Here is a 15,586-nt window from a genome sequence, read left to right on the forward strand (position 1 = left end):
TGGAGAATTTAACCAAGTGGACTGAAAGAATGGTTCAATGGCATATAAGTGAGCCAGGATACATTTTTTTTTTTAAATGTGAACACCTCCTTCACGGTTTGTGACAGTTATCTATCTAATCAGGCCTTCTAGAATTAACCGTTGTACTATTTCTCCCTCTGTGAGCCTGCAAGCAGTAGTATTTCTTATATCCTTTAGATGTCTATGTAAATTTTCCCCTCCCACCCGAAGGATGTATCTGCTCCATTGGTGAATTAATGTTTATGATTTTAGTTCAGCAAAAGTGGTCAGTTTTGGTAACAGGTAGTACCATTTAAATGAGGTTTGCTGTGACCCCATTTTCGTTGATTCTTTAAGACTGTATTTGGCCTCAGACCTCACAATACTGTGGAAAACAATATTGAGGGTCCCACATTATGGAAAAGTGAAGGAGATGAAACAAGCTCTAGAAAATGAGATGTAGATGGGAAACAGATTCTGCTGATCTGGTCATTCATGAAAGGTGATAAATACGCTGAGGATTCCACATCTCGGCAACTCAGGCAGACAGTGCTCCTGAATGTCTAACCATGGGAAGATGCTAAGTCTCTCAGATTAATGGGGAGAAGTCAAGCCTCAAGCACTATTTATTGAAGACCATGTTTTATAGGAGTCCATGGCAAATTAGAGGAGCCTAAGACCTAAACAGTGGCCTTAGGTGATTTGCAACTAGTTTAAGAGAATTAAGATTTACACCCTGGGAAGTGGTGCTATAGCTCAAAGCGGTAAGAGTGCTACCTTTGAGTGGAAAAAGCTCAGGGACAGCACCCAGGCCCTGAGTTCAAGCTCCACCACTGACCTGGAAAAAAAGGAAACAATATAGAAAGGCACAGGAGCCAAAAGATAGGAGTAGCTTAAACAGTCTTGACTGATACAGTCTTGACTGTAGCATTTCAAAAAACACAGATGCAAGTTCTTATGGAATGTTTTTTGTCTTTTGGTTTTTTCCTGGGAGGATGACTAGGAGGAGATGTGTGTGCTTGGAGTCCAGAGGAAGAAGGAACATCCACAGGGGTATGGGGAGAAAGCATAAGGACATATGTACATCATTGATGGGGGAGGTAACATCAAAGCTTAGTGGGCTAAAAGCTTTGAAAATACGAGACTGGCATATTTGGAGAACCAGACAATTGTGGCTATTATTGGACAGTAGATTAGATTGAATGCTCTATTTGCTTTCTAATAGAAATTTTAAGGCATGGAGCAAAAGGAAAACAAGGGCCCTGTCTTCTGTTTATTACATATAGCAGAGGTCTGACTGCTACAGCAACTGTGGGGAAAGAAGTCGATTTTGTTCCCTGTGTATCTCTTGGCCTATCTCCTGTGCTTTTACCCCATAGTTATTTAACTCTTTCTTCTTCAGCATTCCAAGGAGAAACAGATGCCTCCATAAGACAAAAGTCATGAACTAGCATAAGCTTGTAATATGAGAGGGACACACACACACACACACACACACACACACAATCTAGGAATAATTAATGATTGAGTTTATACTAAGTTTTAGAGAAGTCCTTTAATTTCTAATCTCTCATACAATAATTTAAGGGAGGATTGAAAAAAAAAATCTGAATGACTTCAGATCTCTGAGGTTTCTGTCATTTAATAAAGCTGAAAACACCACCAAGATCCAAATAAGTATCTCTCTCTCTCTTTTTTCTTCTTCTTTTGCATGAGTTACCAGTGGGGATATAGTAAGGGACTGGAGTGTTTGTGCTGGGGGTAGATTAATCAAGACTGTTAATGCGGATCGAGGCTTCCTTTCTTCTCTAAACTTCTTGGTATTCTGAATGAGAGAGCCTGCTACACGCTTACCTGCCTACCTGGAAAAAGTCTCTCTGTAAAGCACAATTGTTTTCCTCGTCTTTTCAGATTCCATTTGAACAAGTCTTCTGGTGGTATGCTACTGAGCAGAGTGGAAAGGTGAAGTGTCTAGTGTTTGTTTGCATGTATAACTGACTTGAAGATGAAACAAAAACAAACCATCTCTAGTTTGCGAATGATTCTTCTAAGACTTAGGGGAGAGCTCTTTTTTTTTTTTTTTTTTTTGCCTTCCTGAGGAATTCCAGGACTGCACAGGCGGTCTTGTGGTTTTGATAGCAAGCTGAGTGTGATTGGCAGGGTGGCATTAAGGGTACATTAAGTGTTCTACAGCTTTGTACAGGTCCTCATTCCTTATCTGCAGTTCCAAAGGCCAGAAAGCCCCTGCAAACTGGGAACATCTTTATGGAGAGTGTGGGAAACTCACTGGCGAGCAAATCCTGGCCTGAACAGACACGGGGGATTTTATTCTGACCTTGTGTATAGCATTTGATTTAGCTCACCACACCTGTAGAGGCGCAGATATTAACACTAAATTAAGAGTCCCACCCCATATTCTACTGGAGAAATTATATCATAATTGGAATCATCATTGAGCCATCTTTCCCAAACAAGAAAAAAAAATACCAAGGCTCTATAACACATTTCTTCTTGAGGGTTTGTGATAACCCTCAGTTTGCTAAGTCTGATGTAAGTAAGCACCCAGTTCTGGGTGCCTAGTAAGAGCAGGGCATTGTCTCCTGGGCCTGGAGGCCAGTCTTCTAAGGTTGGTGTTGTTAGTGTCCAGCTCTGTCCTCAGGTTGGAGGGTAGGCTTGTTTTTTTGCTCTTGGAGGTGATGCTAGGCAGCCCTTGGTGTTCCTTGCTTGTAGATGCATCATTCCAGTCACATGACGGTCTTCTCCCTGTGTCTCCCTGTCATCTTCCCTAAGTGCAGGTCTGCTCTGGGTCCCAGTTTCTCCTTCATTGTGTTGATTATGAGTTAAAGCAAGCTGTGCTTGGGAAAGCGTGCCTCTTTCAGAGTAAGTAAAAAAGATCTTCCCTAGTTAATTAATTAAGGGCTGACTTCCTCGAGCAGTTCTGGCATGTAGAACTTGCCCCCTTTTCTGGTTTGACTCAGCGCAGTTGTAGAGTCTGCTTCTCCATCAAATCCAGCGTCCTCTGCCTCAATCATGAGGAGCCAGATAGCAGTCTTTTCTTGGAAATAGAGGGAAGGGAGAGAAAGAGAGGGAAAAGTTTAAGGCTGCCTTCTTTATAAATTGCAGATGAACGGAGCCACATTATAAAAGGAAACGTGGTATGATTTAATAATGAAGAGTGTGTCTTTGGATTTTTGTGTGGCAAAGGTCTGGTTGGCTTGACTTAAGCCAGGAGGAAGTGGATGAGCAGGTCTGGTAGGTAATCAGTATCCCACCAGACTCTTCTAAGAACAAATAGACTGACTGATGGAATCCTATCTCAGAATTTTCTTTGTCTCACTTCCTTCAGTACTGAATTCTGGACAAGCTTTTATTGGTACAGCGTACTCCTAACTGTTCTTGTGTTAGGCAAACATTTTTGTAGGCAGGACCCGACTTGCCTTTACCCTGCTCTCTCCTCTCCATCTCCACTCCCACGGAGATAAACACCAAGTGCTGTAGGCTGATAAATATAATTACAGGTAGGCCTTGCCAGTTGCTCTTCTTATGACCCCAGTGAATGTGTGTGGCCAGAGGAAGCCCACCAGCAGAGGCTGAGTCCTTGGTATTGAGTAGAGATGGAGCTGTTTTTACTTCCCCATTCATTCTTTATACTGTGTCAAGTAAATTCATTGTGCTGGACCCCAGAGAATCAAAGGCACACACCGTGTGGTCCTCGACATGGGTGACCTAGACAGGCACATAGTCAGAAATGCATGCTATGAGGTTCTGAATTGGAAACCCCAGCACTGAGACTCAGGGAGCAGTGTGAATCAAATCACTCAGATGTTGCTGCTGCCTGTCCAGTGGGAGACTCTCTGCTCTAGAAATCCCCTCATCTCTCAGACTAATACAGTCACCTCGTCTACTATGGGTGGGGTGTGTGTGTGGGGGGGTGTAGGACCAACATTTCTGCCTTTCTGCCTGCTGAGTACTCATGCACAAGGGGGCTTGTGTTGTACCCACACTCTTTCAAGCCCAGCCTTCTCCTGATCGAACAGCACCAGGGTAGTTCCTGCCAGGGGAGGGCACGATGGAGCACTCACAAGGTAGTTGGAAGTTGACCCAAGGTGAGAGCGTCTGACAGGAGCATCTGAGCTCACAGGGGAAAACATTAAGGAAGGACACACTTCTGAATGAGTGACCATATTTCATTTGGCCAAAAGTTTCTAGAGTACTGACTGCATGCATTATACATTAAGAGCCCCACCAGAGTGGAGTGTGATCACAGTAGTTTTTGTTGAATTATTACACCGACATTTTTTATCTTAAATGGATTACTTTTGGCTTTTTTACTTATATTAGGTACCAAGGCCTCTCTCAACTTTCTAAACCCTCAGGTTGTAGAATACCTTCACTGCTCACACAGGCGATTTGTGGGCATGCACATGTATTCAACGTTTTTCCCAAATTACATTTTTAGAAAATAACTTTAAGCCACATGCCAGTGGCTCATACTTGTAATCCTTGCTACTCAGAATACTGAGTTCTGAGGATCACTGTTCAAAGCCAGCCTAAGCAGAAAAGATTGAGACTCATATCTAATGAATCATCAAAGAACCAGATGGAGGTATGTCTCAAGTGGTAGGATGCAGGCCTTGAGCAGAAAAACTAAGCAAGAGCAAGAGGCCCTGAGTTTAAGCCAGTACTAGTATCAAGAGCGGGGCGGGGGGGGGGGACGCAAAAACAATTCATGAAAAATCTTGTCTAATCATTTTGGAAGTTCGGCATTTTTCACTCACAGGTAAGCAGGTTTTTTTTTTTTTATATTTAGGGGTTTCCACTTTAAGGGTTTCCATCCTAATATGTGCATGAGGGTAGCACTTTTGAAGTCTTCGACATGGTAGAGTTTTGGGGGCCCCTTAAAGGAATAATAAAGAAGGTGCTGTGTGTTGGCATTGTAATTAAATACTGCTTCATTGTTATGAGGCGCATAGAGGGAAAAATGAGACTCTGATAGATAATGAAGCCTGTTATACCAAGGGAGTACTTAACATAGACATCAAATTAAGAAAGAATATTTCTTTTTACTCCATTTAGTATAATTACATAACTTTTTTTGAGACTCCTACTACATCAGAGTTGTTACTGTTGTAAATATATTTTCCCCTGTTTTCTTTATTGATACACACGTGGTATTTTTAACAGTAAATTTTCTCATTGCTGCCATTTATTTGGGACCACATGGGGACTCGATGTGTCATCTTTCTGTCTTAACATTCCTAGATAAATAGCGACCTGTCTGTGTCACTTGGAAAATACAGCAAGATGAGAAAAAAAAATCACTCCTGATCTCAGTAATATGCCATTGTATAGTTTTGTATATTTATAGCACAGTAGTTTTCTTTGTCTCTGTAGCTGTGATAACATGGAGCATTTTAATCTTTAAGCAGAGAATGGGGGGTGGCTATGTCAAGTTCACCATTGGTACTATTTTAATGGCTATGTTGTACTTTATGTATGCATGTATATATAGCACATGTTTATACCATTCATGTAAGTGTTTATAGATAGCTGTTATCTATTTTTTAATCTTAAGGTTATTTTTAATCCTTGGCTCTCTTAAATTTCCCTGTAGGAAATGGCCTTGCACAGAGTCAGGTATACTTCTGAATAAAATGTGGGTTTGGGTAGCAAAGTTAGGTTCAAAATTTGGCCTCAATGCCCCAGTCCTGATTTCAAGTCCCACAACTGACCAAAAAAAATTTTTTTTGGCCTTACCTGTTTCTTGTCATCCATGAAATGGGCATACTGGAACATCTTCTTTTCTAGGTATTAAAAGTGGCATACATATGTATATGCACATATGGGGTATTATTGATTGCTGTTCATTTTTACTTGCATTTCAGCTCTTCTTAAAATAATGGCCAATTTTAAACTTGCATGTATTTGTATATGTGTATATATGCATATGTATATATGTGTGTATATATACATACATAATATATGCACATATTGGTCCAAACCTTGCACCATCATTTAAGAAGCTAAGAGTGCATTTTTGGGCAGCATCACAGAATATGCCTAAAACATACATTTTAATTACTCTTTATATTTGTTTAGGACCAGTATAATAATGCATTTGTCTGAGACTACACACACACACACACACACACACACCATATCACATTACATATCACATATAGCCAACTTTCATAAAGACAAAATCTGCATTTCAGCTGACTTGGCTCCTGCAGGCGTGGGTAGGCAACCTCTCTGAGGACACAGTCAGCTTCTATTTCCCGTTATAATCCTTCCCCCAGCTTGGTGCCCGCAGCAGTCTTTTGCACATGCTGGGCTCACAGTGACTCTTTGAAGACTTAGATCAATTGTAAAACAATTTTAAACATTGAGAAGTTTGTGTTTCTTCTTATGGTTTTTGAATTGCTGGTGATCTGTTTGGCTCTTTTTTGTTATGTTATCTGCTGTATAAGAATACCTTTGAGGGGAAGGGAAAAAACAAATCATTTAAATAGGGATACAGGTGGATCCATTGCAACAATGAGATGTACAAGTCGTTATGTGGAAAAACGAACTTTACAACTTTGGTGGGGGGGGGAGGATGATTGGGTGGGGGAGGAATGATGAGAAGGGGAAACAAAGGAGGAGGCTACAATGCTTGATAAGAAATGTACTCATTATCTTGCCCATGTAATTGTAACCCCTCTGTACAGTATTTTCACAATAAAAATTAAAAATTAAAAAAAAGAATAATAAAGAATACATATGACTGTAATCTGACCCACTACTCTATTTGTTGAAAAAGCATACATAAGGCTAAGTGACTCTTTAACCAATATTGGTGGTAAATGATGTATTTCCAAAAAAAAATACACTAAGCCTTAGGTTTTGAGGCTTAGAATATATGTGATATTCTTACCCCTAGGTAGAAAAAAGTATGGAAAATCTTTTGAGGTTTATTAAAGCAGTCTTAGCACAGCTGGCCATGAAATTTCAACATCAGGACCTCATGGATTGAGTATATTGTAGTAGGAGCATATGTGTAATTTATTGGTGTTTTGTACATTTGGTACTCATCAAAGTACTTGCTCACAGTAGGAAAAAATAAAGGAGAAACATAATTCATCTAGATAAGAATGACTTAGAAGAGAATTCTCTAGAGTGAATTACTGTTAACTTTTGTTGTTTTTCTCAATTACTGTGAGTTTTTTAGGGGGAGAGAATGGAGAGCTCGTGTGCACATGCACATGCACACACTAGTCCTGGAGCTTGAACTGGCCTGGGTGTTGTCCCTGAGTCTTTAGCTCCATAGCATTCTACCACTAAAGGCACAACTCTACTTCCAGCATAAGGTTGTTAATTGGAGATATGAGTCTCACAGACTTTCCTGTCCAGGCTGGCTTCAAACCAGAATTTTTAGATCTCAGCCTTGTGAGTAGCTAGGATTACAGGCATGAGACACCAGTACCTGGCTTCTCTATCTTTTGTGTATTTCTTTTGAATTAGTCACATTTTTAGATCTTCCTTAGTCTCTTACTGTTGTACTAACGTTTTTTTTTTGTTTGTTTTTCATTTAAAAATACTCCTTAAAAAATACATTCTTAGCCAGGCGCTGGTGGCTCATGCCTGTAATCCTAGCTACTCAGGAGGCTGAGATCTCAGGATCGCAGTTCAAAGCCAGCCTGGGCAGAAAAGTCCATGAGACTCTTATCTCCAATAAACCACCAGAAAACCTGAAGTGGCGCTGTGGCTCAAGTGGTAGAGTACTAGCCTTGAGCTAAAGAGCTGAGGGACATCACCCAGGCCCAGAGTTCAAGCCTCACAATGGACTCCCCTCCCCCCAAAATATATTTAAATATATATAATCTTAATTGTTTATACTACTTTAATATATTCTTCATGGTTATACACCATTTAACCATTTCCCTACTGAGTTAGAAGGTAGCTTCTAATCTTTTCTTACTGTTTATAATGCTATACTAGGAGTTTTAGGCAGATAATTATTTACTTAGCTTTTGTTGTTGTTATTGTTTTGTGCCAGTCTTGGGTTTGAACTCAGGGCTTAGGTGCTGTACCTGAGCTTTTTGTGCTCCAAGTTAGTACTCCACCACTTGAGCCACATCCATACTTCGGTCTCTCTCTTTTTTTTAATTGGTGTTTAATTAGAGATAAAGAGTTTCACTGCTTTTCTTGCTTAGGCTGGCTTCAAACTGAGATCCTTTGATTTTAGCCTTCTGAGTAGCTAGGATTACAAGTAAAAGCCACTGGTACCCAGCTCACCTCTTTGATTGTTTCTGTAGGGTTATGGTGAATAAATTAGATAGGCCAAAGGCCATTGACTATAAATACTCTTGACACTTTCTCTAGAAAACTTGTAATAATTTGTGTTTCCAGTAATAAAAATGCTAAAGTATCTTCCCCTCCTTAGCATGTGTTAGCTTTTTTTTGTTGTTATTTGTTAGCTGAAAACTTTGGTTCAGTATTTCATGTATTTGCCTGTTTTATTTCTTCTCATACTTTCTAGGTATGGTTTCTTTACTTGAAAGTGTTTTGCAAATGTTGTTTCTTTATTGAGATCTAAGCAACTATATAGCACTGATGCAAAATAGTAAGAGTGGAAAAGAATAAGGAAAACTTCAACAAATCAAGTTGTGGTGTAACATGATAGATTTTTCAGTGACACTTTTCTCAGTGTTGGGTAGATCTTAGTTTGTCTGGGCCGCTGCTGTACTATAGAGGTTCAATTGTCTACATGTCTGTCAACACCTGTAATGGACAGAGACTGTAAACCTGCATTGACCTCTGTTGGGTTCAATGAATCAACAGGGGGGTTGGGGCCTAGAAATAAGTGGTATATACTTGTAACACCATCAACTTCAGAGAATGATGATAGGAAGATCAAAGTTCTGGACAAAGACAAGAAACCCTGTCTGAAAGCAAAGGGACTAAGGTTGTGTGTGGCTCAGGTACATGGGAAGCCTTGGGTTTAGTTCCCAGAAACATAAAAGAGAAAAAACTTCGAGGGATGCAAACCGTATCCAGGAGTCTCACTCTACCTGTATCACTGTTCAGAAAAGGCGGTGCAGATGAGGCTGTTCCTCAAGGAGAAGTAAAAATGTACCTTTCTGGGTTTTCTCTGTTGCTCAACCTTCTGGAACGTACTGAACAAGGTCACGTCACGTCACTAATGGGGTCATGCCTGACTGACTCCATTTAACTCACTGAAGTGCTCTACATTCTTTTGTGCCTGTTATTTACTCATTTTTATCAGGATAAATGGTCCTTGCTGAGGTCCTCATATTTACAGGGGGACAGGACTATGAACAGAAGGGCAGGAGCTGCCTCTAATGTGTCACGTACTCAAGGCTGATTGCGTTTAGAGTACAGCCAGGTTGTGTTTATCAGCTAGGTATCAGAACAGCTGAAAGAAACCACTATTCTTCCCTGTGAAAAGAAGGTGTGGTACCTTCTTTGTTCTACACTAGCAAAGGTGAGGACTAAGGCTAAGGCACATGACCCAGCACCCTGGATCAAATTCACCTCCTTCTGAAGTAGTGGTATTATTCCCACTGCATCGTAGGTAAAACCAAGGCTCCGAGAAACTATGTGAGTTTCTCAAAGCCATGTAACTACAAATAAAATGAGCCAGGATTTGAGAGCCGGTGGGAATGACTGACTCCTTGTTCCGATTCCCTGTTGTTTCTGCGCCCTCCAGGCTAAACTAAGCTGAACTTGTTAATATTCACAATCTCAGCTTCAGCCCATCACTAGGCCTTGCCTCTAGTCTTCCTGCCTGGAATGCCTTGCCTTCAGTCCTCATGTATACCCCAGACTCCTCTGACAATGGTGCTCAGTTGGACCCATGCCTAAAGATCACCTGGCACACTGAAACAGTGCAGACTCAGCGTGGGAGGTAGGGGCACAACTAGATTCCAAGTGAGTTTGGCTTGCATGAGGTCAGCGGCTGGCTGCTTGGAGCACTCAGCACAAGCATTGTTTTATTTCACTGTTTCTAGTGTGGTTTTACTTACCTGGCATATAATAACCAGTCAGTAAAGGGAAAGGTGGTTTAAATCCTAGTTACCAACCTGTTGTCACCTTAGAAAGGCTGAAAGTTAGAACGTGGTAATGTTCGCAGAATGGAACTCTTCTAGTCCACAGGGTCCTACAAAGCATTGAGCATCTTAGAGACCCGTGTTAATCTTGCTAGCCCTGAGTTCTGCTCATCAGCAGCCATGAAGACAGGGGATTTCTTTGACTTTATGGTGCATGACTGACAGTGCATTGTGGTGAATAAAAAGACTAGTGTGAACATCTCCACTCAGTCCACTCAGCTTTCCACATGGCGTGGCAAACCAGGAAAAACAGAGTAGCTAGTGAGCTGTGGTTGGCCTGACACTGGCTCATTTCCTGTGCCGTTGTGTCAGTGGCACATCAAATGATCAGTCTTAGCAGAAGTAGGGAGTAGAACCTCAAATATCTCCCAAGAGAGCAAAAGACAACACCCATTACAATGGCTGCCATTTATGAGGTATATGTACTGTGTGCTTGGTGCTGAGCTTGATACTATTATTAGAATATCATTTTCTGGGTGTTTTTTATTTTTTTTTTTGGTTTCTTTGTTATTTTTTTGTCAGTCATGGGGCTTGAACTGTGGGCCTGGGCACTGTCCCTGATCTCTTCAGCTCAAGGTGAGCACTCTACCACTTGAGCCACAGCATACTTCCAGTTTTCTGGTGGTTAATTGGAGTTAAGAGTCTCACGGACTTTCTTGCCTGAGCTAGCTTTGAACTGCGATCCTCCGATCTCAATCTCCTGAGTAGCTAGGATTATGGGCGTGAGCCCAGCTCTGTGGGTTTTTTTTAAAGGAAACCTGAGTTAGGTGTTGTCATTTCCATTTCATTCATGAACAGTCTGAAGTTGAACATATTTAAATCCCAGAAGAAAGGGAAGAAGAGCCTGAGAGCCATATTGGCCACTGTTTTCCTCTCCCCTTGAGTTTACACCCTGCTGACCTTTAGTCAGCTCTATACTTTGGCCTTTGGTTCTCTCCTCAGTCTGAATTCCCTTCCAGGAAGTTTCTTGGTCAATCATTCATAGGATAAACACCCTTGCATCTATCAAGATGAGCACTTGACCTGTTAGGTGATTAGATATGCCTTCCTTATTACAGCTGGAAGACAATTGTCCATACTCAGAGATCCCACCCTTAGTCCCCTGCTACATGTGTCTCTCTGACCTTTTCAGGGGTTGCCAACAGAGATAAATGACCAGTAGAAGAACTGGATGTTCTATTAAAGGCTTAGCTCCTTATTGCAGTCACATAGTGTCCAGCAATCATGATAGCCAAAGGACAACAGAAGAATTTATTCCCTATAGTGTGTGTGTGTGCACAGGCATGCGCGTGCACACATGCATGCATGTGTGTACTCACGTGAGCACTCCCTCACTTGAGATTACAGACATCGCCTGTAAACCTAACTATATCTATAAATCTGTAGTCTGTTTTGGCAGTCATTTGGTGACTAGAAATAGAAAAATTGCATATCTGTCACTTCTAGTACCACTCAGAAGAAGCTGGAAGTGGTGCTTTGGCCAGTAGAATGCTAGTCTTGAGCAAAAGAAGCTCAGGGACAGTGTCGAGGCCCAGAGTTCAAGCCCCAGGACCAGAAAAAACAACAACAAACAACTCTAGTACCATGGTTTTCCAAATGTATTTCCTGTATCAGGTGCTGGAGCATTAGGAAACTTTCTAGAAGTGCAAATTCTGGAATTCTACAGAATGACTGGATTCAGCTTTGGCAATCTGTGTGTTATATTAAGCCTCTCCTCCAGATGGTTCTTTTTTTTTTTTTCTTCCCTCATGGGTTGTGGCCTGAACTCTGGGCCTGGGTGCTGTCCCTCAGCTCTTCAGCTCAAGGCTATCCCTCTACCACTTGAGCCGCAGTGCCACTTCTGGCCTTTTCTGCTTATATGGTGCTGAAGAATCAAACCCAGGGCCTCATGCATGCAAGGCAAGCACTCTACCACTGCGCCACCTTACCAGCTCCTTAGATGGTTCTGATATACTAAGGTGAAGCTCCACAGACCAAGAAAGAGACTGACTTATGTCAGACCTGGGCTCCTGTGCAAAAGCCATATCTGGGTCTTAGACCTAGACTAAGGCCAAAGGCCTGTAGGAAGAGAAGTGGATGCATCTGTTTGGATGGTTTTTTTAACCACATCAAGGCTTATCATTTTTTGACAAAAGTCAAGGTTGACTATATCCTTTTGAGTACTAACAACCATTGCCACTGAGCTTTAAGTTTTTTGGCTATTGATTGTAGTTCTGTTACTACTAATCTTTATTGAAGATTTAATAGCATTGTTTTTTGATATATCATATAGAACTTTTATACTCTCAGTACCTTAAAATACTCCGTTATTACTGGAAACATTCTGTGAGTTGCAAAAAAAGGGCACATTTTTATAGTAACTAAATGCCTTTGAAGAATGATCAGCTATAGATTTAAATGAGTAAAACTTAGGGTATTTAGTATATCAGAGTCCTTCTGGTGATTTTTTTTCCCTAGAATCTCCACTGTGAAGCAAATTCTTCCATCTCCAATTTTTACTTTTTTAAATGATTTTATAAAGGTGATATACAGAGGGGTTACAGTTACATAAGTCAGGTAATGAGTACACTTCTTTCTCCAATTTCTTTAAATGTGATACTTTAGCTAAATGTGAGCTTCCCCCTTGTTAGTAATACTAGAGAGTGTAAACAGACTTGAACTTTCAGTAGATAATACACACTACACAATCCCTTCCATGCAAGGCTCACTGGAAGTTTTCATTTATGTCATATGTGCAAGGAATTCTAGGACTTATAGTCAGGGAACCTGGAATTTATAGACTGTTCTCACACTTGTCACCTTGGTTAATGTCTTGATTTTCTAGGCTTTAATTTTTAGTTAGTTTGTTTTTTTTAATTTGGGGGGGGTGTTTGTTTTATCTGTAAGATGGTAAGTCTTGGTTGAGGTGAACAATGGTGGTTTTACCTTCACTAAAAGAAACATAATTTTTACCCACACAGTGGACGAAAAAACATAAATATGATGGTAACTAAATTTTCTAGCTAGATTTTTACTAAAGTGAACAGATTTTTTTATGCCTCTTAGTCTTCCTTGTAATCTTTCCAGAATCTGTGTTTAGAAACAATTGAAGACAGTTTTCATTATTTTGAATTCATTTGAGGAAGACTGCTTGTGGTGAAGTGTTTGTCTAGCAAGCCGGCAGCCCCAAGCTCAAACCCTTGTACCACTCCTTCCTCAATGAATTAATTACAGAAACATTATTTTTTAAATTACAGTGTTGGTTTGGTTTGATGTGCGTGTGTGCATGTGTTTTTTTAAATACATACTGGTTGATAGGAAAAATTTCAGAGTATATTGATTTAGTAGACATGTTAAAATGTTACTGCCTAATTTTTTAAAAATAGCATTTCAGTGATAATTGCATTTCATCTAGTTTTTTGTTGTTTTTGTTTTGTTATTATTCTTTTTTTGGGGGGGGGGTCTGTCATGGGGCTTGAACTCTGGGCCTGGGCACTGTCTCTCACCTCTTGAGCTCCAGGCGAGTGCTCTACTGCTTGAGCCACAGCACCATTTCCAGTTTTCTGGTGGTTTATCCGAGAAAGGAGTCTCACAGACTTTCCTGCCCAGGCTGGCTTTGAATTGCAATTCTCAGATCTCAGCCTCCTTAACAGGATTATAGGCATGAGCCATTGGTGCCAGGCTTTGTTTTTATTCCTGCTGGTACAGAGGTTTGAATTTGGCGGCTCAAGCTTACTGGGCTGACTTTGAACCTTGATCCTCTAGGTCTCAGCCTCCTGAATAATAGCTATCTTGATGTTTCTATTTTTAAGTGAAAAGCATAACTGTATTAAATCTGAAATCTTTTCTTGTAGTGACCCGTATGTGAAGCTTTCATTGTATGTGGCAGATGAAAACAGAGAACTTGCTTTGGTTCAAACAAAAACAATTAAAAAGGTAAGTTGTCTGTCCTTTTCTAAAATTCATGTAAGTCATCATTTAACTTGTATTTTTACAAGTAGTTATCAATTTTATGCTGTATTTTGGCTTTGTAGAAGTGTCTACTGAAAGAATAAGATGGCAGCATTTTTATTTTCACCACCTGCAAGCATTAAATCGAAAAATTATCTATCAGCCAAACTTTTCTGTGTTCATCCATGAAAAATGACTGTAGGCAGTATTTTGAAAATATGCCCTACTTCAAGTGTTCCTTTTTTTTTCTTTTAAGAATACAGCCAAGCAAAAATTAGTTCTTGTCAACTTGCTATTTTGCACAAAGAAATTTTAAATATATTTAATGAATTGGAATGGCTTGTGGAATTCACAGGCAAAAAAAAAAAATGGAAACAAGTGTTACCAGAGAAAGGGAAATACTTTCTTTGCTGCATGAAAACACATAGAATATATTAATAATGAAGCTACTCATGTTTATGTGTGTGTTTTAGTTTCCTAAATTTCACATATAGTATTTTATTAAATATTAGTTTCCATGATTATGTCATCTAGTTCCCCTATTTGTATTTGAGGACTTTAATGAAGATTTCTGTCAATTTTGTATGATATATAGCATATTTTTCTATCATATTTTATCATTATTTTCCATAGTATTGTTTCTCTTTTGCTTTTTTATTTTTTTTAAGTTGTTTGTGGCTTTCTATTATTTTTCTCCCTACCTTTGGGAACTAGTCCCATAGCCTAACGTGGATAAACATTTCCTGAGTAACACGACTGCTCTAAAAAATTACACAGCTCCCGTGCACACACCTCAGATCTCTAGCATAGCCAGGTCATTTTGTGTAGGAAGCAGCAGTAACAGTCTGTCCTCCACCTGGCATTGAGACTAGCAGTGAGAATCTGTTTTGCAAACAGAATGCAGTGTGGAGATGAGTGGGAGGAGGCCTGGGAGGACGGAGACCATTGTTCCCGCATGTACTAGGCGCTGTCACTTGTTCTGTTCCCAGTGGAGCGGGGGCACCTCACAGGGAAGGCAGCCAGGCGTCCTGGTCTTCTGCTGGCCAGGAGCCAAGGATCCAAGCCTGTTTCTGGGGGGGCATTGCCATGTATTTTCTTCAGAAGATCCGCCCTGCTCCTCCTCCTCCTCCCTCTCTTCCCACGGTGGAGAGTATCTCTCTGGTCTCCAGGCAGCCAGCATCCTGGTTAGTATGTGTGTACCCCACTCTGCCAAGGACTCGGCCTCTTCCTCTCCTCGTGGCCCTGACTTGGTCCGTCATTCGTTTTTGTGCTCTTCTTTTGTCGTTTGCTTCCCTCTCCTGTCGCCCCCCTTTCCCCCTTGCTGATTTGGGTCACTTGAAGCCCAAGGCAAGGCTGCCTCTGTCTCCCTCTGGCCCTGGCCCCTCCCCTTCCCCCCTTCTTGCTGTCCTGGCTCCATTCATATCCCAAAGTGTGTGCCCCTATTATTTAGGATCAGATTCTCTGTGGCATTGTGGGTGGAGAAAATGCTGAATGTTCTTTTTTAAATGTGGGTTCAGTGTTCTGTGAGCTCCGTTTTCTATTTT

At 40.7% G+C, this 15,586-nt stretch overlaps 1 protein-coding gene across 5 annotated transcripts in view; it reads left to right on the forward strand.

The window, feature by feature from the left end:
• Positions 1 to 15,586, forward strand: part of Nedd4l (neural precursor cell expressed, developmentally down-regulated 4-like, E3 ubiquitin protein ligase) — a 299,659-nt gene that overhangs the window by 149,196 nt on the left and 134,877 nt on the right. For all 5 annotated transcript variants that reach the window (XM_013018975.1, XM_013018974.1, XM_013018977.1 and 2 more), the window contains one exon: positions 13,946 to 14,027. In XM_013018975.1, coding sequence (XP_012874429.1) covers positions 13,946 to 14,027 — 82 coding nt within the window. The remainder of the gene's footprint in view (positions 1 to 13,945; positions 14,028 to 15,586) is intronic.

The sequence above is a fragment of the Dipodomys ordii genome, unplaced genomic scaffold (genome assembly GCF_000151885.1).
Source record: "Dipodomys ordii isolate 6190 unplaced genomic scaffold, Dord_2.0 Scaffold43, whole genome shotgun sequence".
NCBI classification, from domain to species: domain Eukaryota; kingdom Metazoa; phylum Chordata; class Mammalia; order Rodentia; family Heteromyidae; genus Dipodomys; species Dipodomys ordii.